A 22,615-nucleotide genomic window follows, 5' to 3' on the forward strand; every position below is an offset into this window, starting at 1 on the left:
GGTCTTCCCCCAAAGACTGGAAGCTCCTTGTTGGTCAGGAGGAGTTCCCAATTTAAGGAAGAATCAGTATTGAACCCCCATTTTACAGATGAGGAAACGGAGATACAGAGAAGTCACCCAGCAGGCTCAAGGCAGAGCCGAGATCAGAGCCCAGGTCCCCTGACTCCCAACCCTGGGGTCTTTCCACTAGACCACACCACCCCTCACTTTGTCCTTCTAAACCTCTCTCCAGTCACTAACATAGAAAGCTAGTGATTAGCTGTATCCTGATTAGCTTGTCTCTACCATAGTGCTTAATAAAGTGCCTGGCACACAGTAAGCGCTTAACAAATACCATTTTTAAAAAAAGAAAAAACTTAGCATGTCCAAGAGATGTGGGTCCTCCCAGTCCCCAACCACACACAAGGAGTCCATGTAGCCCATTGGAAAGACCACTGGGCTGGGGGTCCCCAGAGCAAGGTTCTAATCCTGGCTTTGTCCTTGGACTGGGGTGTGATCTCGGGCAAATCACTTAACCTCTCTAGGTCTCAGTTTCCTCATCTGTAAACTGGGGATAAGATACCTGTTCTCCCTCTTAGACCGTGAGCCCCATATAGGGAAGGGATGTGTCTGAGCTGATAATCTTATATCTAACCCCGCACTTAGCACAGTGCTCAACAAAGGGTAAACATCAAATAATAAAATTACTAATAATTTCATAATAACTAAAGGCTGCAGTGTCAGGGAGAAGAACCCCTGGTGTCCACGCTGCAGCTCAAGCCAAGGTTTCCTGACCACTCAGAGCTCCATGCTCCGGCTGGCCGGGAACAACAGGATCAATCTCCAGGGGGAGGGGGAGGGTTTTTTTTAATGGTATTTGTTAAGCGCTTACTCTGTGCCAGGCACCGTCCTGAAGGCTGGGGTAGGTACAAGCTCACCAGGTCAGACACAGTCCATGTCCCAGATGGGGCTCACAGTCTTGTTCCCCGTTTTACAGATGAAGGAACTGAGGCACAGAAAAATTAAGTGACTTGTCCCAGCTTACACAGCAGAAAAGTGGCAGAGCCGGGACCAGAACCCAGATCCTACTGACTTCCAGACCAGTGCTCCGTCCACTAGGCCACACTGCTTCACCATTTTCAAAACAATCTAGGCACACCGGACCAAGCCAGCCGGACCAAGCCAGCCAAGCCAAGCCTACTGGACCGGGGCGCCCGCTGCTTGGGGTTGGGCGGGCCGGCTGACTGTGTGGAGGGCGGGCGTAGGGGTGAGCATGGGGGCGGGCTCGGGGGGGGGAGAGCGCGAGAGGACGTGCCATGGTGGTGGAAGCGGAGTAGTGGCTGTCGCTGCCAATGTGACACTCGCCGTCGTTGGGCTGCACGATGCCGGCCAGCCGCCCGTCTAAGGCGATGTGAGTCGTGGCGTCAGTGGTGAACACCAGCAGGTGGGAGGCGTCGTTTCTCCAGCCGATCTTCTCCTGAGGGAGGGCCCCGGGGGAGGCTGGTCAGAGTAGCGGGGGGCCAGGGGAGACCCGGGCCCCCACCACGCCTGCCTGAAATATGGCCACACCACCGCCACCCTCTTGCTGCTCCTCAGCCCACTGCTGCTGTTGCTGCTATTACTCCTGTACCGTCTACTGCTTCCTCCCTTACAGTGGTGATTCCCTGGGGGCAGGGAAGATGTCACTCCTTTGGTCAGTACTTCCCAAGAACTGAGAATACTGCACCGCACCAAGGTGGTGCTCAATAAATACTGCTACTTCTTCAACTACCACCACTGCTATTAGAAATAATAATAATAACGATGTCGGCATTTGTTAAGTGTTTACCATGTGTCAAGCACTGTTCCAAGCCCTGAGGTAGATAAAAGTTAATCAGGTTGGATACAGTCCTCGTCCCACGTGGGGCTCACAAGTCTGACTGGAGGGAGGACAGGCATCGAATCCCCATTTTACAGATGAGGTATCTGAGGCACAGAGAAGTTAAATGACTTGTCCAAGGTCACACAGAGCAATTGGCAACTGGCAGAGCTGGGACAAGAACCTAGGTCCTCTGACTCCCAGGCCTATGCTCTTTCCACTGGGCCACACTACTATCTGACCCTCCCTTAGCCCCCCCTCCCCCCAACTAGTGGAGGAAGGTTTTCCAGCAGGTCTCAACAGCAGGACGCCCGGCAGGACACGAGAGGCCATCCCAGCCTTCCTCCTACCCCAGCTGCAACAGGCCCTGCGGTCCCTCAGATGCAGAGATGCTGCCTCACTTCCCCACCCCCCGAGCGCCCAGGCCACCCTGCCCAGCCCCCAGCTCTCCCACCGCTCCCCCACCCCCACCACCCCCGCGCCTACGTCACAGACGGTAGCCTGGATGATGGCATCGAACCCGCCTTCGGGGGCATCTCGGTTGCGGGACACTCTCTGCTTCCGGACCTCCTCGTTGAAGCGGGTGACCTGGTCGGTCAGCTTCAGCACGTGCTTGTATCCGAACATGGGCAGACATCGGGAATTCAAACTGAGAGGGGACAGGAGTCAGGCCTGAGCTCAGGTGGGGTCCAGGCGGGCCTGCTCAGGCTAGGGACAGTGAGCCCAAGTGCCCACAGAACCACAGCAACCCTACCCATGCCCTGAGCTGGGTAGACAAAGGCTTCAATCTCCTGCATGTGCGTCACCACCCTCCTAGGCTGCTCCCAGAACAATATCTGGTCCAAGGGGCCAGGACAGGTTTCAGAAGAAAGTGGGTGGGGGTTCTAACTGGCACCAGCCTGAGAGAAACGTGAGTTGGTCTCCCTGAGACCCACGTGGAGGGGAACCCAGGGGGCACCGGCTGCAGGCCCACCACTGGAGACAGTTGGGGTTGGGGTTGGCCAGGAGGGATGGGCAGGAGTACATTGAAGAGAGTACCCCTTCCTTCCTCTTCCCCCTTCCCTTCTGCATCACCCTATCTTGCTTCCTTTATTCTTCAACCACTGGCCACCGCCCCCCCTACCCGCCACCACCACCAGCCCTGCAGCACTTATGTACGTATCTGAAATTTATTTATTTATATTAATGTCTGTCTCCCCTTTTAGACTGTAAGCTCATTGTGAGCAGGGAATCTGTCTGTTTATTGTTATATTGTACTCTCCCAAGGGCTTAATACAGTGTGCACTCAGTAAGTACTCAATAAATATGAATGAATGAATGAATAAATGAATGAATGAATGAATGAATGAATGAGAGGAATGCTGCAAGTAGCAGGGAGGGAACAGTGCAGGGGGTGAAGGATTCAGGGAGAAGAGTGCAGGGGGTGAAGGAGCAGGGGAGAACAGTAGAAGGTGTGGAGGAGTGGGAAGAACTGCTCTCAAGGAAGCTAAGGTCTGCAGGTAGCAATGCTCACCTGGATAGCACTCCAGCCCTAGTTCACCCCACTCCTAGAGGGGTCCCAAGGGACAGTGACTTCTTACCCTCCATTCTCAGCTCCCAACCCTTCACAGTCCGGGATCTGCTATACCTACCCCTCTCTTCATGGACAGTTTTGCCCATTTTAGGGAGGCACCAAGGTCCAGAGAGGTTAAGTGCTTTACCCAAAGTCAATGGCAGCAAGTCAGTGGCAGAGATGGGACTTAAGCAGGTCTCACTTTCTCTCTTCCCGCCCCCACTCTCTCTCCCACCTCAGCCCAGGGTGCAACAAACAGCCCTGGACTCCAGCTCCAGGCCAGCCTCCACACCACTCAGCTTCCCTCGGGTGCTGGGACAACAGGGATCCAGGTGACATCCCTACCCTTGTCTTAGTCCCTTTCGCCTGAGGAAGTTAAAGACCTTCACACAGATGCTTGAGAGTAACTCAGGGAACCCCAGAGCCCTGTGGTCCTATAGTCCTAAATCCTGTAGGTCCTATAATGGTTAGGGGGGAAACTGAGTCAGAGAATAGGAAAGGCCACCCGCAGAGTCAGACCTGTCTCTCCCTCTCCCTGCCCCCTCTCCAGGCCTTGCTTCCCCCTCCCCTGCCCCCCAGGCTGGGGGACTTACTCAAAGCAGGGGTTTTTGAGAGCCTCCGGTGGGGAGATGTACATGTATGGAGACATGGGCTTGTCGACGAAGGCCCCAAAGCCGATGCGCAGGTTGCTGGTGAGGTTGCGCATCTTGGAGGCCAGAGTGGTGCCCAGGGATTGGATGTTGTGCAGGTCATCGCGCATGGAATTGGACAAGTCCATCAGGTAGTAGATGTCTACAGGGTAGTCCTCCACCTGCCGCACTTGGACGGAGAAGATCTGGGAGGCATCTGCAACCCAATGGGAACCGCACCTCAGCCCGGTCCAAGAGGGGTCCCCTGGGAACCTTGGGAGGCTGGGATGCCACACCGGGAACCTCAGGTGGAGGGGACACCTCGCCGGGAAACTCGGGTGGAGGGGACACCCTGCCGGAAACCTCGGATGATGGTTATGTGCTCGCTTTCTGATTTTATTTATTTATTATGGTATTTGTTCAGTGCTTACTATGTGTCAAGCACTGTTCTAAGTCCTGGGGTAGATACAAATTCCTCAGATTGGACACAGTCTCTCTCCCACATAGGGCGCACAGTCTAAGGAGGAGTTAAAATCCAGTTCCTCTGATTTATCCCCAGTCCCAGACCCACAGCATTTATGTATATATCTGTAATTTTATTTATTTGTATTAATGTCCATCTCCCCATCTAGACTGTAAACTCGCTGTGGGCAGGGAATGTGTGTTATATTGTTTTTTATTGTAATAATAATAATAATAATGTTGGTATTTGTTAAACGCTTACTATGTGCAGAGCACTGTTCTAAGAGCTGGGGGAGATACAGGGTAATCAGATTGTCCCATGTGAGGCTCACAGTCTTAATCCCCATTTTACAGATGCGGTAACTGAGGCACAGAGAAGTTAAGTGACTTGCCCACAGTCAGCTGACAAGTGGCGGAGCTGGGATTCGAACCCATGACCTTTGACTCCCAAGCCCGGGCTCTTTCCACTGAGTTACGCTGCTTCTCTAACTGTACTCCCTAATTCTCTAATTATACTCTCCCAAGTGCTTATTACAGTGCTCTGCTCACAGTAAGCACTCAATAAATACGGTTGACTGACTGATTGTCTTCCCGGCCCAGGCTCTTTCCACTAGGCCATGCTGCTGCCCTATAAAACCTTCCGCTCTCCTGTCATCCAAGGGGTCGTTTACCATTTAGGTTGGCTAACACACTTCTAAGTGTCATTGGGGTTCTCGGTTCGGGATGTTCCTGTAACTGCCCCGCTCCCCGCTAGCCTCCAGGAGTACAGCTTAAAGACACACAACCGCAGCTCACCCAGCCTCTGGGGACCCAGTGGGGAAGCTGCCAGTCAAAATATTAGTGTTCCAGTCTGAGTTCTTGTCGGGGGTGGGTAGGCAGTGCCAGGGCTGAGTGGGGGGAGCGGACGAATACGTGGGCAAAGCCGCCGCTGCCCCCTCTGCCACCACGGCTGCAAGCCACTTCCGTACATCCAGCCTCCCCATTTTGATCCCAGACTCAGTTTCACCAATGTCACCACCCCGACTCTCTATTTAGCCCTGAATTTCCTCCCCATTAAGGAGAGAAGCAGTGTGGCCTAGTGGAAAGAACAGGGGCTTGGGTGTCGGTGGTCCTGGGTTCTAATCCTGTCTCTGCCACTTGCCTGCTGTGTGAACTTGGGCAAGTCTTTTAATTTCTCTGAGTCTCAGCTTCCTCATCTGTAAGGTGGTGATTCAATACCTATTCCCCCTCCTACCTAGACTGCGAGCTCCATAAGGGATGGGAACTCCGTTTTACCTGATTACCCTGTATCTTCCCCAGTACTTAGTACAGATCTTGGAACATGTAAATACCTTAATCCCAGCCCTCCAACTCCTGCTCCTGCCCTCTTTCCAAGATCCCCTATCTCCACCTGTCCCTGTTCCCTTCCCTCAACCAATCAATCATATTTGTTGAGCGCTTATTGTGTGCAGAACGCTATACTAGGAGCAGCATGGCTCAGTGGCAAAAGCCCGGGCAAAGGAGTCAGAGGACATGGGTTCTAATCCCGACTCTGCCTCTTGTCAGCTGTGTGACCTTAGGCAAGTCACTTAACTTCTCTGTGCCTCAGTTACATCATCTGTAAAATGGGGATTGAGACTCTGAGCCCCAAATGGGACAACTAATTTGCTTGTATCCACTCAAGCACTTAGTACAGTGCCTGACACATAGTAAGTGCTTAATAAATGCCATAATTATTATTATTACTAAGACAAGCCCACCGTAAACCCCTGAGGAGGCCCTATTCCTCCAGGGACACCATTGCTCCCCATAATCTCAGGACCCCAGGCAATCTACTAAGCCCTTCTGTCGGTTGGTTGGTCAGTCGGTCGGTCAGTTGTTCGGGCCCTGGGTCTCCCCCTAACCCTCCCTTCCCTGGGAGGCAGGCTCTCACCTGGCCGGAGTTGCAGCTGTATTTTCTGAGGTCTGACTTGGGTGATGGTGGAGGCGTCCCCAGCGCCATTGTTGCTGAGCGGCTTGTCTTCCAGCAACCTGAAGCCGCTGACCGGGTCCTCAATTGATTCCAGGGGGCAGCCATTCTTCTGCAGGTTCTCGCGCATGTCACAGCGCAGGAAGTCTGGAGTCAGATCCTAGAAGACCGAGCCACAGGTAGCAGTGATGGCTGGCTCAGGCTGAGGCGGGGGACATGGACTGCACGCCGCAGTGTCTGAGTGCAGGGGGCTGGTGGGGTGGGAGGGGAAGGGGAGGAAAGGAGAGGGAGAAGGGAATGCTGTCCCATTTGGCCAAGTAGAAAGAGCCTGGGGCTGGGAGTTGGGGGACTTGGGGGACCTGGGTTTTATCCTGCTCTGCCATTTGCCTGCTGTGGGACCTTTGGCAAGTCACTTAACTTCTTCATCTCCAAGCTTCTCCATCTGTACAGTGGGGAATTAATATCTGCTCCACCTCCCCCTAAATCAATCACTAGTATTTATTAAGCACTTATTGCATGCAGAGCACCATACCAAGCACTTGAGAAAGTACAGTACAATGGAGTTGGCAGACCAGTTCCCTGCCCTCAGCAAGCTTACAGTCTAGAGGGGGAGACAGATATTAAAATCAATTAATAGATATGTGCATAAGCGCTATGGGGCTGAACTTCAGGTGAATAGCAAGTGCTTAAAAGGTACAGATCCAAGTGTATAGGTGAAGCAGAAGAGTGGCAGAAGATGAAATGAGGGCTTAGTCAGGGAAGGCCTCTCGCAGGAGATGTGATTTTAGGAGGACTTTGAAGGTAGGGAGGGTGATGGTCTGTCAGTTATGAAGGGGGAAGGGGTTTCAGGCCAGAGTGAGGATATGGGTGAGGAGTTGGCAGTGAAATAGATGAAATTGAGATACAGTGAGTAGAATGGCGTTAGAGAGGCGAAGTGTACAGGCTCAGTGGAGTAGGAAAGCAGTGAGGTAAGGTAGGAGAGGGCAGTGCGTGTGAGTGCTTTAGAGATGATGGTATGGAGTTTTTGTCTGATGGGGAAGTGGTTAGACAACCACTGGAGGTTCTTGAAAAGTGGAGAAACAGTTTTGTGGAAAAGCAATCTGGCCAGCAGAGTAAATATGATTAAATGAATGAATGAAGTGTGGACTGGAGTGGGGAGAGATGGGAGTCAGGGAGGTTCAGCAAGGAGCCTCTTGCAGCAATCAAGGCAGGATAGGATAAATGTTTGGATTAACAAAATAGTTTGGATGGAGAGGAAAGCACTCATTCTCCTTGTCCCCTCAATGTCCTACATCGCTTTGCTGCTTTCCTACTACAACCGAGCCCGCACAGTTCACTTATGTCAACCTATTCACTGTACCTCAATATTTTACTCTCCCAAGCACTTAGCATAGTACTTTGCACACAGTAAGAGCTCAATAAATAAGATTGAATGAATGAATGAATAAATGAATGAATCATCTATCTCATCCCCATTCTCTTGCCCACATCCTGCCTCTAACCTGGAATGCCCTCCCTCTTCATATATGACAGACAATTACACTCCCCGACCTCACTTCAAAGCTTTACTGAAGGCATGTTTCCTTCAAGAGGCCTTGCCTGGACTAAGCCCTCATTTCCTCTTCTCCCACTTACTTCTGCGTCACCCTTGCACTTGGATTTGTACTTTTTATTTATCCCTCCCTTGGCCGTACAGAATTTATGTACACGCCTCAAAATTTATTTAGGTATACTAATGTCTGTCTGCTTCTCTAGACTGTAAAGTTGTTGTGGGAAAGAGAACATGTATCAGCTCTGTTATATTTTACTCTCCCATGCTCAATAAATACGATTGATTGAAATACAACTGACTGAAAGGGCAGATTTGAAAAGTAGAAAGTAGATAGGATTTGAAAGTAGAACCGACAGGATTTGATGACAGATTAAACGAGTGGATTGAATGAGAGAGATGAGTTGAGGATAATGCCAAGATTGCAGGCTTGTGAGACAGGGAGGGTGGTGGTGTTGTCGTCTACAGTGATGAGAAAGCTGGGGAGGACAGAGTTTGGGTGGGAAGATGAGGAGTCCAGTTTTAGACGTGTTTAGTTTGAGGGAGTCGGTGGGACATCCGGGTAAGATGTCCTGAAACCGGGAAATGTGAGACCGCAGAGGAGAAAGGATAGGACTGGAGAGGTTGATTTGGGGATCCTCCACTTAGAGATTTGAGTGAATGAGTGCTCCGAAGGGGTGGGGCCAGTTGGAGAATAGAAGGGCACCCAAAAACTGAAAGAGGAATCCACGTTGAGCCTGGGGGGTCTTCCCTGCTTGGCCGGAGTGGGCTAAAGAGAAGCAGCAGCGCCTCCTCCTTCTGCCCAGGCTGGGCATTCAATCATCTCCTGGGGGGACGCGGTAGGGGGCCAGGGCAGGGGTGGCCGGAGAGTCCCACGTGTCCGGCCGGCTGCTACCTCTTGAGAAATCTCTGCTGGCGACTCCCGTGGCCGGGCCCGAGCCCGAGCCCCTTGGCCAAAAAAGGAAGGAAGCTGGCTGTTGGTGGGGAGGAGTGGGGAGGCAGTGTCACTCAGGAGGAGGGGGAGCACGCACGCACATACACGGGGACACACACAGACACAGAAAGACATACACACACACACATACACACAGATCCACGCACTCCCAGGGCCCAGACGTGCCTCGCTGTCTCCGGGGACAGTTTACAGTCCCGGGGCCGGGGCTGGAGCCAGCTGACCCCGCTGATGCTCTTTGAGTTTTGCTGAATTTCTCCGGGAGAGAGATAACGGCGGGGCAGCCCCCTCCTGTCCCGAACAATCCCCTCCCCCCGCCCCAGGGGCCGAGGCTCCGCGAAGACGCTTCTCTTAATTAACCTTAATTAACCGGTCGGTCCGTCCGTCGGTGGTATTGTTTATTGGACTCTGTCGGGGATCCAAGTGGCCGCGGCGGCCTGAAGCCGCCCCCGCTGCCGGCCTGGGGCTGTGAGTGGCCGGAGGGGGCTGTGGCCGCGGCCGGTCACCTGGGCATAAGTGTGTGTGTGTGTGTTCACACACACGTTGGAGACAAACCCGCAGCTTTCCGGTCAAACTCGATTTGGACTCACGCTGTCCGGCCGGGGTCGGGGGTCGGGGGCGGTGGGGCCGGGGCAGAGGGCGAGGGTCAGGGGTCGGGGCAGAGGGCGGGGTGGAGGGGCAGAGGTCGGGAGCAGAGATCGGGGGTCGGGAGTCAGGGGCGGTGGGACCGGCCCTCTCTCCTCCATCTCCGCCATGTCCGCCCCAACAGAGCGCCAAATCCGGGGAGGGTCACTGTGGCCAGGGGGGCGGGGGGGAGGTCACTGCGGCCGCGGGAGGAGGGAAGGGAAGGGAGGGTCACTGTGGCCGCGAGAGGAGGGCAGCGGGGGGTCACTGTGGCCGCGGGAGGAGGAAAGGGAGGGGAGGGGAGGGGAGGGTCACTATGGGCCGCGGGAGGAGGGAAGGGGGGGTCATTGTGGCCGCGGGAAAAGAGTTGCCCCGGAGCTGGGGAGGGGCGAAGGGGGCTCATGGTACCGCCACCCCCACCCAGGACGCAGGAACGGGCCAAGCTAGCGCCCCTCTCATCCCCTCGGCTCGCCCCCGGCCCGCGGCGCGGCTCCAGAATCGGAGGGCCGGGGGTGGGCCAGAGGAGGGCCAGGGGAGGGCCAGAGGAGGGCCAGGGGTGGGCCAGAGGAGGGCCAGCGGTGGGCCAGGAGTGGGCCAGGGGTGGGCCAGAGGAGGGCCAGCGGTGGGCCAGGAGTGGGCCAGAGGAGGGCCAGGGGTGGACCAGAGGAGGGCCAGGGGTGGGCCAGAGGAGGGCCAGCGGTGGGCCAGGAGTGGGCCAGAGGAGGGCCAGGGATGGACCAGAGGAGGGCCAGGGGTGGGCCAGAGGAGGGCCAGGGGCGGACCAGAGGAGGGCCAGGGGTGGGCCAGCGGAAGGCAGGCCAATGTCGCCCTGCGAGAGCTTGGGGTAGTCGCCCCAGCAACGGGCGGCAGGGAGGAGGCGGGGTCCGGGAGCGGGGGGGGGGGGGGGGGGGGCACCCCCTGCGCCGCCCGGGGCCGCATCTGCTCCACCAACGCGGCCCCGATGCGGGGCAGCTGCGTCCCGCGCCGGCGTCTGAAGCGCGGACCGCAGCGGGCGGAGCCCCCCGACTCCCGCCCCGAGACCACCCCCCCAACCCCCGGGACCGGCCGGCCCCATCTCACCACGCCCCGACCCCGCCCGACCTCCCGGGGAAGATGCCCTTTTTAGGCCCTCAGTCTGGAAGCAGAAAACCGTGTGGGTAGCTCGCAGAGGGGGAGGAAATGACGGGATGGAGGGGAGGGGGTTGGGGCCGCACGGGGAGGGACGTGGGTTCGGCGGGAAGGCTTTCGACAGGAGGAAAAATTAGTCAGGGGGCAGGGCGGTTGGCCAAGGACGGAGCAGGGCCTCCGGGACGAGCACCTCTGCCGGACAGCTGTGCCGGGGGCTCCACACCCCAGGGGTCAGGGGAGGGAAGCTAGGCTGGACCCATCCCTCAGACACACACACACATACACAATATCTCTTTCTCTCTCTCATCACCCAAGAGAGATGGGGGGGTGGAGGAGTGAAGGAGGGGGACGGTAAAGGGGGGAAAGAGGAGAAAGGCCTAGAGGAGGAGGAACCTCATCCTTGCCCCGGTTGGGGAGAGGGGCCGGGCACAAACCCAGCCTTCCTCCCAGACTCTGGTGGGCACCTTCTCTTCATCTGTTTAATTCCCGGGATTCCTCCAGCTCCTTCACCCCTTCTCCTTCTACTCCCCCTCCTCCTCCCAGGCATCGACTCTGACCCCGTCGGTCCCTCAGCCACTTCCCCCTCAGTCCTTCACCCAGAGTGATTGAATTGACCACTAGTCACAGAGAGAACATCCTTGTGTGAGACCTGGATGGAATGGGAAAGAGACCCTGCTGTGGAGCTTCTGACAGCCCATTCCCTGCCCTACTCCTGAATCAATGGTTCCACTGGGGCCCTTCCTTTCCCTTGCCAATGACTCAGCTTCCCCTTCCAAGAAATGGGACCAATTCTCTTTCCTCCCCCACCCAACTGGGCCAGGGGAGATTTCTCTGGGTGCAGGAGGGAAAGGGAGAAAAGGGGTGAGAAGGGAGAAGGAATCCAGCCTCTCCTGGCCCTATCTCTCCCAGAAAATCTCCCCCCATCTCCTCCCACTAGAGATGCCACTCCCCCCACCCCCCTGCTCTTACCTCTTTGGCACACCAGGCACAGGCTGGGCCCACGGCCAGGCACTGTTTGCAGGAACTCAGCCCCCGAGAGGTGCAGATGTTGGCCCCTGGAACAGCAGTCAGGTCGAGGGCAGGTCAGGGTCAGTGCAGTCAGAGGACCTGCTTTCTGCCCCCTACCCCAAATGTGGGGAAGCTCAGGAGCCTACTGACTCAGAGGGGAGGGCAGCCCAAGGAGGGTGGGAAGAGAGGCTGTGGTTGGAGGGGCAGACTGGGAGCCGGAGGCTCTCTCCCTTCCCCATTGCTTCCTTGCCCTCCTGGAAGTCTGGGATGATAGGTGGAGTGCCCGGCCCTCACCCCACAGAGTCATCCTACCAGAGACACTGGCTTGAGGTGTGGGGGGACAAATCCCATTAGTACAATATAGATCTGGTCTCTTCCCAGCAGGGCAATTCACCAGGTAAGGCCTAGACTTCCTGCCCTGTCCCTTTACAGCATCACCCCTGCCAGTCACCTTCCCCACTCTCGGGTCCTGCCAGCCACCTTACGCCCACCTGGGTCCCACCAACCTCCCTCCAGCCTCCCAAGGAGAAGCCCTGTTGGTTCCTGGCACAGTTGTGGCATTTCTGACTCCCAAGCTGAGGGAAGGTCCACCTGTCCATCTACATGAAGGGGCTGAATGGAGCCTCCTGCCCCAGGGTCCAGTGGCCTGCCCCAGGGTTCCTGGATCCAGTGGTCTGCCCCTTCCCCTGGGCTAGACTGGCAGGATGTGTGGGGTCTTGTGGTCCACCTTCCAAAGGAGGTTGGTTTCTTTGCCCAGTTTTGAAAGCTGCACTGGCACCTCGCCACATGAAGGCCCACCTTACCCCACCTGGATCCTACAGGGTCAGGAGGGAAACCAAGACAAACTTCAGGATCCCCAGATCTGATTCCAGGCTCTCCACCACCATGGAGAGAAATGACCTCTAATTGCAGCCAAGCTAGCCTGGGTGTTCTGTGCTCCCGGCCAAGCAATATCTACCAGCCAATCAGGATCAACCAGTAGGCAAGACCCAGACCCAGGGTCAGAACCCAGTCTGACTCCCAGTCCCGTGCTCTTTCCACTTGGCCATACTGCACCAGGTCAGCAATGTCCCACTGGCTAGCTCAAGGTGGGGGCATGTTGGGGGGGGGGGTCAATCCCAGGGTCAACTTCAAGAGGAAGGAATTGGTCTGCCCATAAATGGAATATCCCTCCCGCCATAGGCCCATCAAGGCCCTTCTGTGCTTTTAGTTCCCCGGCCACCACTGCCCAGCAGACAGTCCTAGCCCCGGCATGCTTTTCTCAAAGTTCATCAGGTTTGGAAAGATGGGAAATAATGATGGTATTTATCAAGTGCTTCTTCTGTACCAAGCACAGTTCCCTTTTTTCTTCCCCCCTCCTAGTCCCACAGCACTTAAGTACATATCTGTAATTTATTTATTTCTATTATTGTCTGTCTCCCCTCCTCTAGACTGTAAACTTGTTGTGGGCAGGAAATGTGTCTTTTTATTGCTGTATTGTACTCTCCCAAGAGCTTAGTACAGTGCTCTGCACACTGTAAGTGCTCAATAAATATGATTGAATGAATGAATGACTGACACAGGAAAATCAGAGTGGACACAATCCTCATCAAACATTGGGACTCTCGGTCTAAGAGGGAGGGTAAGGGAGAAAAGGTGTTTCAGCCCTATTTTATAGGTGAGGAAACAAAGGCCAGAGAGGTGAAGTGACTTATCCAAGGTCACACTTCAGGCCAATGGTAAAGATGGGTTGACTCCCAGACCCGGGTTCTTTCCAGTAGGCGACACTCCCTTCTCACTCTATCAGATCTGTCTCTGCACCCTCCCTGGGATACTTCTGCTGGATTTCCCCACCAAAACTAGCCCTGGGGTCAGCAGGGAGTCCCGGCAAGAAGTCCTGGCAGGGAAGCTGAGATAGAAATAGGCAGCTGCAGAGCACTGCTGGTGATGCATATTTTATAACTGTAAATGGCCATATTACCCATTCCTGATCTCTAGCTTGTAAATTTGTTGTGGACAGGGAATGTATACTGTAGTCTCTGTTATACTGTACTCTCCCCAAGTGCTTAGTACAGTGCTCTTCACACAGTAAGAGCTTGATACATTGGATTGATTAATCAGTTGATTCCTGGCCATTGAGGTGTGTGTGTTGGGGGTGGGGGGGTCGGGGGGGGCAGTCTGACCCCCCCAGATCTTTTTTTTCCATATTACTAAGCCAGCTTGAACTTCTGGGATTGATTATGTCCTTCCTAGGGGCCACTCTCGGTAGTTACTGTTTCCAGGCAGAGGTGCCTGGGCTTCTCTCCAAATGCCGTCATGACCTCTTCCCCCACCCACTGCTAGTCCTCATTAGACTATAAGCAAGCCTTCAGTTGTGTGATGATGATGTTGAAAACTTACTATGTGTCAAGCACTGTTCTAAGCTCTGGAGTAGATACAAGCTAATCAGGTTGTACACAGTCCCTCTCACACACAGAGCTCACAATCTTAATCCCCATTTTGCAGATGAAGGAACTGAGGCCCAGAGAAGTGAAATGACTTGCCCAAGGTCACATAGCAGATGAGTGGCAAAATCAGGATTAGAACCCAGATCCTTCTGACTCCCAGACCCATGCCCTAACCATTAGGTCATGCTACTTCCCCATTCACCCAGGTCAGAGCCCTACAGAATAATAATAATAATAATGGTATTTGTTGTTGTCGTTGATGATGATGATGGCATTTGTTTAGCACTTACTATGTGCCAAACACTGTTCTAAGTGCTGGGGTAGATATAAGGTAATCAGGTTGTTCCACGTGGGGCTCACAGAATTAATCCCCATTTTAGATTTGAGGGAACTGAGGCACAGAGAAGTTAAGTGACTTGCCCAAGGTCACACAGCAAATTAGTGGCAGAGCAGAGATTAGAACCCATGACCTCTGACTTGCAAGCCCGTGATCTTTCCACTAAGCTACGCATGTAACCAGCCCCTAATCGGTGCTGCTGTTGCTGCCCAGATAATGGTAGGGGGTCGAGAAAAGCCTCCTGCCACTCAGGGAAGGCCCCAGTCAGTCAGCCAATCAGTCAGTCAATCGTATTTTTTGAGTGCTTATTGTGTACAGAGCACTATACTAAGCACTTGGGAGAGTATGGTATAGCAATCTAAGACATCTTCCCTACCCACAACGAGCATACAGTCTAGAGGGGGAGACAGATATTAATACAAATAAATAAAATGACAGATATGTACATGGGTGCTGTGGGGCTAGGCGGAGTTATGCTTTCAGTAAGGTTTCTGAAGGAGGGGAGAGTGATTATCTGGGAGATATAAAGAGGAGGGTGTTGCAGATGAGAAACAGGATGTGGGCAAGAAGTCAGAGATGAGATAGACAAGATCGAGGAACAGTGACAAGGTTGGCATTAGAGGAGCAAAGTCTCTCTCTCTCCTGACCCCCAGCTGCTACTAGGGCTTTTCGCTAACTTTTCTTTATCCCCAAACTTAGGCTGTTCCATTAGCACTGGGGAAATGGCTTCCAATTGCCACACTATGTGACTGTCTCCACACAAACTAGGTCTGTGAAGACAACGGTGCAGGTGGGAGGTATTTTGTTGGTTTGTTTTTTATGGTGTTTGTTAATCGTTTACTATGGATCAAACACTGATCTAAGTACTGGGGCAAATACAAGATAATTAGGTTAGACACAGTCCCTGCCCCATATGGGAATTCACAGGCCAAGTAGGAGGGTGAACTGAGGCACAGACAAGTGAAGTGATCTGCCCAAGTTCACACAGAAGGCAACTGAAAGAGCAGGGATTAGAACCCAGGTCCTCTGACATCCAAGCCGGTGCTCTTTCCACTAGACCACACTGCTTCTCATTGTCCCAAGTAGTGCAGCCTGGAATGGCTTTCCTCCTCTAGCCCAGCTGTGATCTCCCTCTGAGGTCCCACACTGGTTCACTCGGAAGCACAGGCACTTCACCTTTACGGGATTCAAGCCCACCCTTTCCAGATACCGACTGCCCTCCCCCGCCATCCCTTCGCCTCCACCTAGGGGCCCCCACCCCCTCCTGCTCGACCCCACCATAGGCAGCTGCAGGACAGCCTTTCCAACTTGGGAGTTGGGAGGGAAAATGTGGCCTGGGAGTTTTGTGTTGGGGGGGGAGAGGCTTATCAGTACAACCCCAGGCGCCCACTCTCTCCCCAAAATAACTTCCCTACTTGCTGACTCAAAGGCTGTGGTCCCTGCGGCCTCCTCCTCCTTCTGCATCCTCCTCCTCCAGCCTCCTCCCTGACTTTTCCTGCCAGGAAAGCTGTGGGGGGTATTGAGAGGGGGGCAGACAGGGAGGGAAGGGGGGAGGAGGGGGGGCCCTCCCAGGCCTGAGGGTAGATGATAAACAGAGCCTGTGGGTGGTGGAGTGGGGGAATCTAGGGGCCCTGACCACCCAACTCTTCCTTCTCCATTCCTGCTCCCCTGCTCTCTCCTTGACCCAGCCCGAGGAGTGGGGAGGCCACTGGGGGAGAAAGTGGGACACTGTGGGTATGGGGACCGGTGGGATGCTGGTGGTGCTTCCAATGGCCACTAACCCCTGACTAGGGACTTTCCTCTCACTGGCTCTCTCTACACTCCTGTCTTTGCTCCTCTCCCTCCCCTTCCCCAATCCCAGCTTGGTTAAGCTCACCAGTCTTTTCCCCCAGGTATCCCTCCTGCTCCATCTCTTCCTCCCTTCCTCCCCCACCCCAAGCCCAGCCCCAGGGACTTTATTTAGATGGGGGGTGACCCAGGGTATCAATAAGAATAAATTAGTAATAATAATACTAGGTAACATGACCAAATGGAAAGAGTACAGGATTGGGTGTCAAGAGACCAGGGTCCTAATCAAAGATCCCCTCTGGCCTGCTGTGTGCTGGCCTGCTGCGAGGCGCTGGACAAATTACTTAACTTTAAAAAAAACCAACATTATGTTTGTTAACCATTTACTATCTGCCTGGCACTGTATTAAGCACTGAGATGGAAAAACTAATCAGAATGGACACAGCCCATGTCCCACATGGAGCTCACAGTCTTGTTCCCCATTTTACAGACGAGGGAATAGAAGCAAACAGAAGTTAAGTGACTTGCCCGAGGTCACACAACAGACCAGTGGCAGAGCCCAGAGTAGAACTCAGGTCCTCTGACTCCCAGGCCTATGCTCTATCCTTTAGGGGACACTGCTTCTCTCTGGAACTCAGTAGCCTCACCTGTAAAATGGAGATAAGGTATCTGTTCTCCTTCCCCCCTTTAGTCTGTGAGCTCCACGGGGGATAGGGAATGTGTCCAATCTGATTATCTTGTATCTGGCCCTGCTCTTAGAACACTGGAATGTCATAAGCACTTATTAAATGACACTATCATTTATTATCATGATTAAGTACTGACTATATGCTAAGCATTGGGATCGATACAAGGTTACAGAACCAAACATAATCCCTGCCCCATATGGGTTCATAGTCTATCATCATCATTTTACAGCCGTGGGCCCAATAGTCCTGTACTGATGGGGGTCGACCCTCGGGATTGCTGGGGTTTCCTGCAGCCAGACACCACCAGCCCCTATCTGTCCGTTCAGCCGTGTCTCCTGCCTGCCCTGGCCAGTAGGACTTCTCTACATGGCCAGTTGTCCCCCAATCTACCTCCAGGGCACCATGGGGCCCTCAGTGGCCAGGTACACCCTTCACCCTGGGTAGGTCAGCTGACAGGACAGTCAGGACCCTGAGCCCATCTATTCCAGCGACCCCCTGAGAAAAGTCCCATGGGAGCTGAGGTTTACTGTTCTGGCAGAAGTAGACAGTGTGATCTAGTGGAAAGAACACAGGACTGGCAGCTGGGAGACCCAGGTTCTAGTCCCAGCCCTGCCACTTGCCTGTTGTGAGACCTTGGGCAAGTCACATGCCTTCTCTGTGCCTCAGTTTCTATGTCTGTAAAATGGGGATGAAATACAGGCTCTCCCTCCCTCTTAGACTGGGAAACCCAGATGGGGGCCAGTGACTCTGTTCGATCTCACAGCAACCTTAGGCATACCCAGCACCCACAGACACCCACAGACATTCATGGCAGCCATAGACACACCCAAGCACCTACAGATCCCCCCAGCACCCACAGATGTACCCAGCACCCACAGACACTCACAGGACCCCTAGACAGACCAAGTACCCAAAACACCTACAGAAACTCACAGAAGTCACAGACACACTCAGCACCCACAGACATCCATACACGTCTATAGATACCCACGGGTACACACCAGAGTCACCAAGGACTCTAAGGCAGTTGGAAGCAGTCATAACCATGCCCTGACCTTGTCTGGCATCCTTCCCCTCACAGTGAGAGCCACAACCTGCCATACAATCCCAGAACTGATAAACGGCCCAAACTAGTTCAGTTGCCCTTACCAAGAGCCCCTGAACAGATGCCCCTACCCAGAGCCTCCCCACAGACACCTCTACAACAATCCCCCTCAGAGACTCCTCCTACCTTAGCCCCCACCATGTACTATGGAGAGAACTGAGGCAGCCCCTGGGGTGGGCATGGGGGCAGGCACAGGAGGACAGTGAGCTGGACCCTAGGGTAGACAATGGGGAGGGTGCTAGGATTTGGCAGGGGTGTAGGAGGAGCAGTTAACTCCTGGAAGCCATGATCTTGGTAACAATGGAAAAAAGGTCCCAGAAACCAGGTTAGAATCCAGTCAGGACCACTGCGAGGGATGACATGAAGGGCAGGAACCCGAGAGACTAGGAAGGCTGATGAGGCATCTCGCTCCAGAGACAGAGGGCTTCGCTGACCCCAGACCCAAGCAAAGCCAACTTTTGGGGGGCGTGGGGGGAGAAGGTGGCTGCTGACCTCCTGGTGCCCTGGTCTAACCTGGGCAGGACCCCTGCGGGCCGGGGAGAGAAGTGGACATAAAGCTCCTAATGGGGGGCAGGAGTTAGACGCGGGAAAGAGTACCCTAACAAGGGCTGGTGGCGGGGGTGGGGGGCGCGAGCTAGAAGCGGCGCAGAGCGTCCTCCTCTTTTATGAATCGATGCCTTATCGAGGCAGGAGAGTTTGAGTATGCCTGATGAGCTAGGCTCAGTCCCATAGGGCTACCCACAACGGAAGGTCTAAGCCGAAGCGTCAGGCAAGTGGATTCACCTGTGCTGGGCAGCAGCGTCACGGAAAAGAGTCAAAGGCGGATGGATGACCAGCGCTTAAGAACAGTGCTGGTACATAGCGTTTAACAAATACCATCATCATTATTATGATCAAGTGATCTTAACGTTGATCAAAGACAACGGCAGAGATTCAACCCGAAATTACAGGCCCTTTTATCCCTTCTAGACCGTAACTCGCTGTGGGCAGGGAATGTGTCTGTTACAGCGACCTCTCTCAAGCGCTTAATACAGTGCTCTGCACACAGTAAGCACTCATAAATACGGTTGACTGACTGACTCAAGTTTTTACCCCGCAGAAGAAGGCCATAGTAAACCACTTCCTTATCTTTACTCAGAAAAGTCTCCGGATTCACATACCGGAATAACTTTATGTCAGAAAACGGGATGTTCTGACGAGGGTATGCCCACGGAGTGGCTATGGGTTGGAAGATTTGAAGAAGAGAGCGTCCTAACGTGGGTTGGTTAGAAACGGGACCAGAGCGCCTTAACGGGGGGCTGGAGGGAGTTAGAAATGGGGAAAGAGCACGCTAACGGACGAAGGGGTGTTACAGGCGGGGACAGAGCGTCCTAACGGGGAGGCGAAAGGGCGTGGGATGTTTAGGGTGGAGGTGGGATGGCTTGGTTGTGTGCTGTCCTGGGTGGGGGGAGGTGATGGGTGGGGAGCTGGCTGGGGGCTCCAGGAGAGGAAGAAGACGAGGGGAGGGAGACGGACTGGAAGAGGGCGGGGAGCGGGATGGGAGCGGGCTGGGAGAGGGCGGGAAACAGGATGGGAAGCGGGCTGGGAGAGGGCTGGAGACGGGATGGAAGTGGGCTGGGAGTGGGCTGGAAGCGTTCTGGAAGAGGGATGGAAGCGGGTTGGGAGCGGGCTGGGAGAGGAATGGAAGCGGATTGGGAGGGGGCTGGGGGCGGGATGGGAGTAGATTGGGAGCGGGCTGGGAGAGGGATGGAAGCGGGCTGGGAGCCGTCTAGGAGCGGGCTAGGAACGGGCTGGGAGCAGGCTGGGAGCGGGTTAGAAGCGGGCTGGACTGAAGGTTCCCCAGGTCGGCTCTATCTTCTCTGGTCTGGGCGACTCCGAAGGAGCTGGGCCGGCACAGCCACTGTCACTACCGGGAGCTCCGGCTCCATCCCAGCCCAGCGTCCAGCTCCGGTCCACCTCCATCCCAGTCGAGGGTCCAGCCCTGGCCCGGCCCCAGCCCAGCCCAGGGTCCAACCCCAGCCCGGCCCCGGCCCAGCCCAAGATCCAGCCTCCGGTCCGGCCCCATCCCAGTCCAGCGTCCAGTCCGGCCCCGACCCAAGCCCTTCCCGGGTCTTACGGGGCTGCGGGGGCGGACTGCAACTGGTCCCCCTCTCCGCCCTTGCACCCCCGAGCCCACCGGTCTCCCCGGACTCCTCCTCGGACCTAGCGGACCTGCGGACCCGGCCGCTGTCCCTCCATCACCCTCGAGGCCGGCGGCGGCCAACGCCAGCAGAGCCGCCCAGAATGGGAGGGGTCGCGGTGGCTCCCTCATCCTCGCTTGTCCGCTCCGGGCCCGTTCTGTTCGCTCGGCTCGACTTGGCTGGGTTCGGCCCGGCCTGGCTCGACTGGCCTTGGTCCGATTGGGTTGGTCCCGGCCGGGCCCTGCCGTCCGGAGCGGCAGCAGGAGGAGGGAGGGGAGACTCCCAAAGCCACTTTTTCAGCTCTGCCCAAGGGGTGGGGCGGGAGGGGGAGTCACGGGGTTGGGGCGGGGAGGAACCGGCTCCCCTGGGTCCGGTCCGCTCCCCGCCCTTCCTCCCCCCGCACCCCACTTCGTCTTCCCTTCTCGGCTCCCCTCCTTCTCCTCCTTCTCCTCCTTCTCCTCCTTCTCCTCCTCCTCCTCCTCACTTCTCCGCTTTCCTCCTCTCCCCTGCATCCTCCCTCTTCTTCCCCTCCTCCCCTTCTCCTCCTCCCTGTTTATCCTTCTTTCTTCCCCCATCCTCCCCCTGTACCCCACTTCTTATTGCCGTCTCCTTTCTCCTCTTCTGCTTATCCTTCTTCTCTCTTCCCTCCTCCCCGCTCCTCTTCCCCCACTTCCCTTTCTAATAATAATAATAATAATAATAGTATTTGTTAAGCACTTACTATGTGCTAAAGCACTGTACTAAGCGCTGGATAGATACAAGGTTATCCGGTTGTCCCACATGGGGCTCACAGAATTGATCCCCATTTTACAGATGAGGTAACTGAGGCCCAGAGAAGGGAAGGGACTTGCCCAAAGTCACCCAGCTGACAAGTGCAGAGCCAGGATTAGAACCACAACCTCTGACTCCCAAGCTGTGCTCTTTCCACTGAGGCACACTGCTTCTCTTCTTTCCTTTCCTCCCCTTGGCCCCACTTTTAACCCCCTCCCATTTCTCTCTTCTATTTCTTCCTCATCCTTTCCTTCCCACTTCCTCCCACTTATCTCATCCCCCATCTCCCATGGCTCCCTCCTTCTCCCATCCCCACTCTCACTAATGCCCCTCCCCCTTCTCCTTTCAGTTCTTGTCTTTATCCTCTTTCTCTTTCTTCCCCCCACCCCCCTCGCTGGTTGTTCACTGGTCTCTCTAAACCGGGCTCTGAATCTCCTGGGTCGCCTCCATCTCCTCCTCTAAAAACTCCTTTGCAGACTAGCAGCCGCTCTTCACGTTGTCTAAGCCTTTCCTTCTGCGTTGGCTTATTGCACTTGGATCTGGACCAGGGCTTATGTCTACCCCGATTTGCTTCAATATCCACCCAAATGCTAATACTGGTGCTCTGGCATACGGGTAAGCTCTTAACAAATATCAGAATTAATTATTATTATTATAATTACCCCTCCCCTTAGCTTCACAGTACTTATCATCAATCATCATCATCAATTGTATTTACTGAATGCTTACTGTGTGCAAGCACTGTATTAGACTTTTGGGAAAGTACAGTACAACAGAGTTGTTAGATGCATTCCCTACCTACAGCAAGCCTATATCTATATCCACTTTATTTATCTCTCTCTCCCCCTCTAGATTGTAAATTGGTTGTGGGCGGGGAAGGTACTCTCCAAGCACCTAATATAGTGCTCTGCACACAGTAAGTTCTCTGTAAACATACCATTGTCTGACTGATGGCTCTTTTTTCCTTCTCAAACCCTTGTAGACATAGGGCTGAGCCAGGCACATAAGGTATCTAGGAGTGGAGTGGGGCGGGAAGGATGGAGTAGGCCCTGCTCATCAACTGGGGGCTCCCTCTGCCTACGTCCAGCTGACCAGGTGGGAGCAGTGGGACACAGAGAAGCCCGCCAGAGGTGTTGAGGTGCAAAGCAGGCCTTCAGTCAGCAGCAGGAGACCCAAATAAGGCAGTAGCCAGAACGCAAGGACTCGAGGGCACCAGGGTGCAGGCCAGGCCGACCCAATTATGGATGCTCTGAGCCGCGGCCATGACTGCCCGTGATGTCACAGCACCCAGGGTCCTGGCAGTGCCGCATGTCTCAGGCCATGTTCTTGCCATTCTGTGAGGCACTGACCGCTATGCCCACCCCAACCCTTGAGTTATCCTGGAGCCCAGGTGGAGTCCGAATGGAGTCCAGCTGGAACTCGATGGGGCCTGTTTTGGGCTCGGATGGAGCCAAGATGGACCCCGATAAAAATAATAATGATAATAATTGTATTACTAAGCCAATCAGTCAGTCATGTGCCAGGCGCTGTACTAAACCCTGGGGTAGATATGAGTAAATTGAGTGGGGACAGTCACTGTCCTGTATGGGGCTCCCATCTTAATCCACATTTTACAGATGAGGTAACTGAG

The 22,615-nt window shown here is 54.6% G+C and overlaps 1 protein-coding gene across 2 annotated transcripts in view; it reads right to left on the reverse strand.

Moving 5' to 3' along the window:
- The window catches only part of ITGB3 (integrin subunit beta 3), a 40,464-nt gene extending 19,966 nt beyond the window's left edge, over positions 1 to 20,498 (reverse strand). The window contains exons 1-6 of one of the 2 annotated variants that reach the window (XM_029075742.2): positions 20,276 to 20,498; positions 11,651 to 11,736; positions 6,393 to 6,588; positions 3,983 to 4,235; positions 2,324 to 2,486; positions 1,295 to 1,456 (exon numbers count right to left, since the gene is read on the reverse strand). In XM_029075742.2, the coding sequence (XP_028931575.1) occupies positions 1,295 to 1,456; positions 2,324 to 2,486; positions 3,983 to 4,235; positions 6,393 to 6,588; positions 11,651 to 11,736; positions 20,276 to 20,345 (930 nt within the window). In that variant the 5' untranslated portion in view covers positions 20,346 to 20,498. The remainder of the gene's footprint in view (positions 1 to 1,294; positions 1,457 to 2,323; positions 2,487 to 3,982; positions 4,236 to 6,392; positions 6,589 to 11,650; positions 11,737 to 20,275) is intronic. The other variant, XM_029075743.1, reaches the window with a different exon arrangement.
- Between the last annotated feature and the right edge of the window lie 2,117 nt (positions 20,499 to 22,615).

Source organism: Ornithorhynchus anatinus, chromosome 11 (assembly GCF_004115215.2).
Source record: "Ornithorhynchus anatinus isolate Pmale09 chromosome 11, mOrnAna1.pri.v4, whole genome shotgun sequence".
In the NCBI taxonomy this organism is placed as follows: domain Eukaryota; kingdom Metazoa; phylum Chordata; class Mammalia; order Monotremata; family Ornithorhynchidae; genus Ornithorhynchus; species Ornithorhynchus anatinus.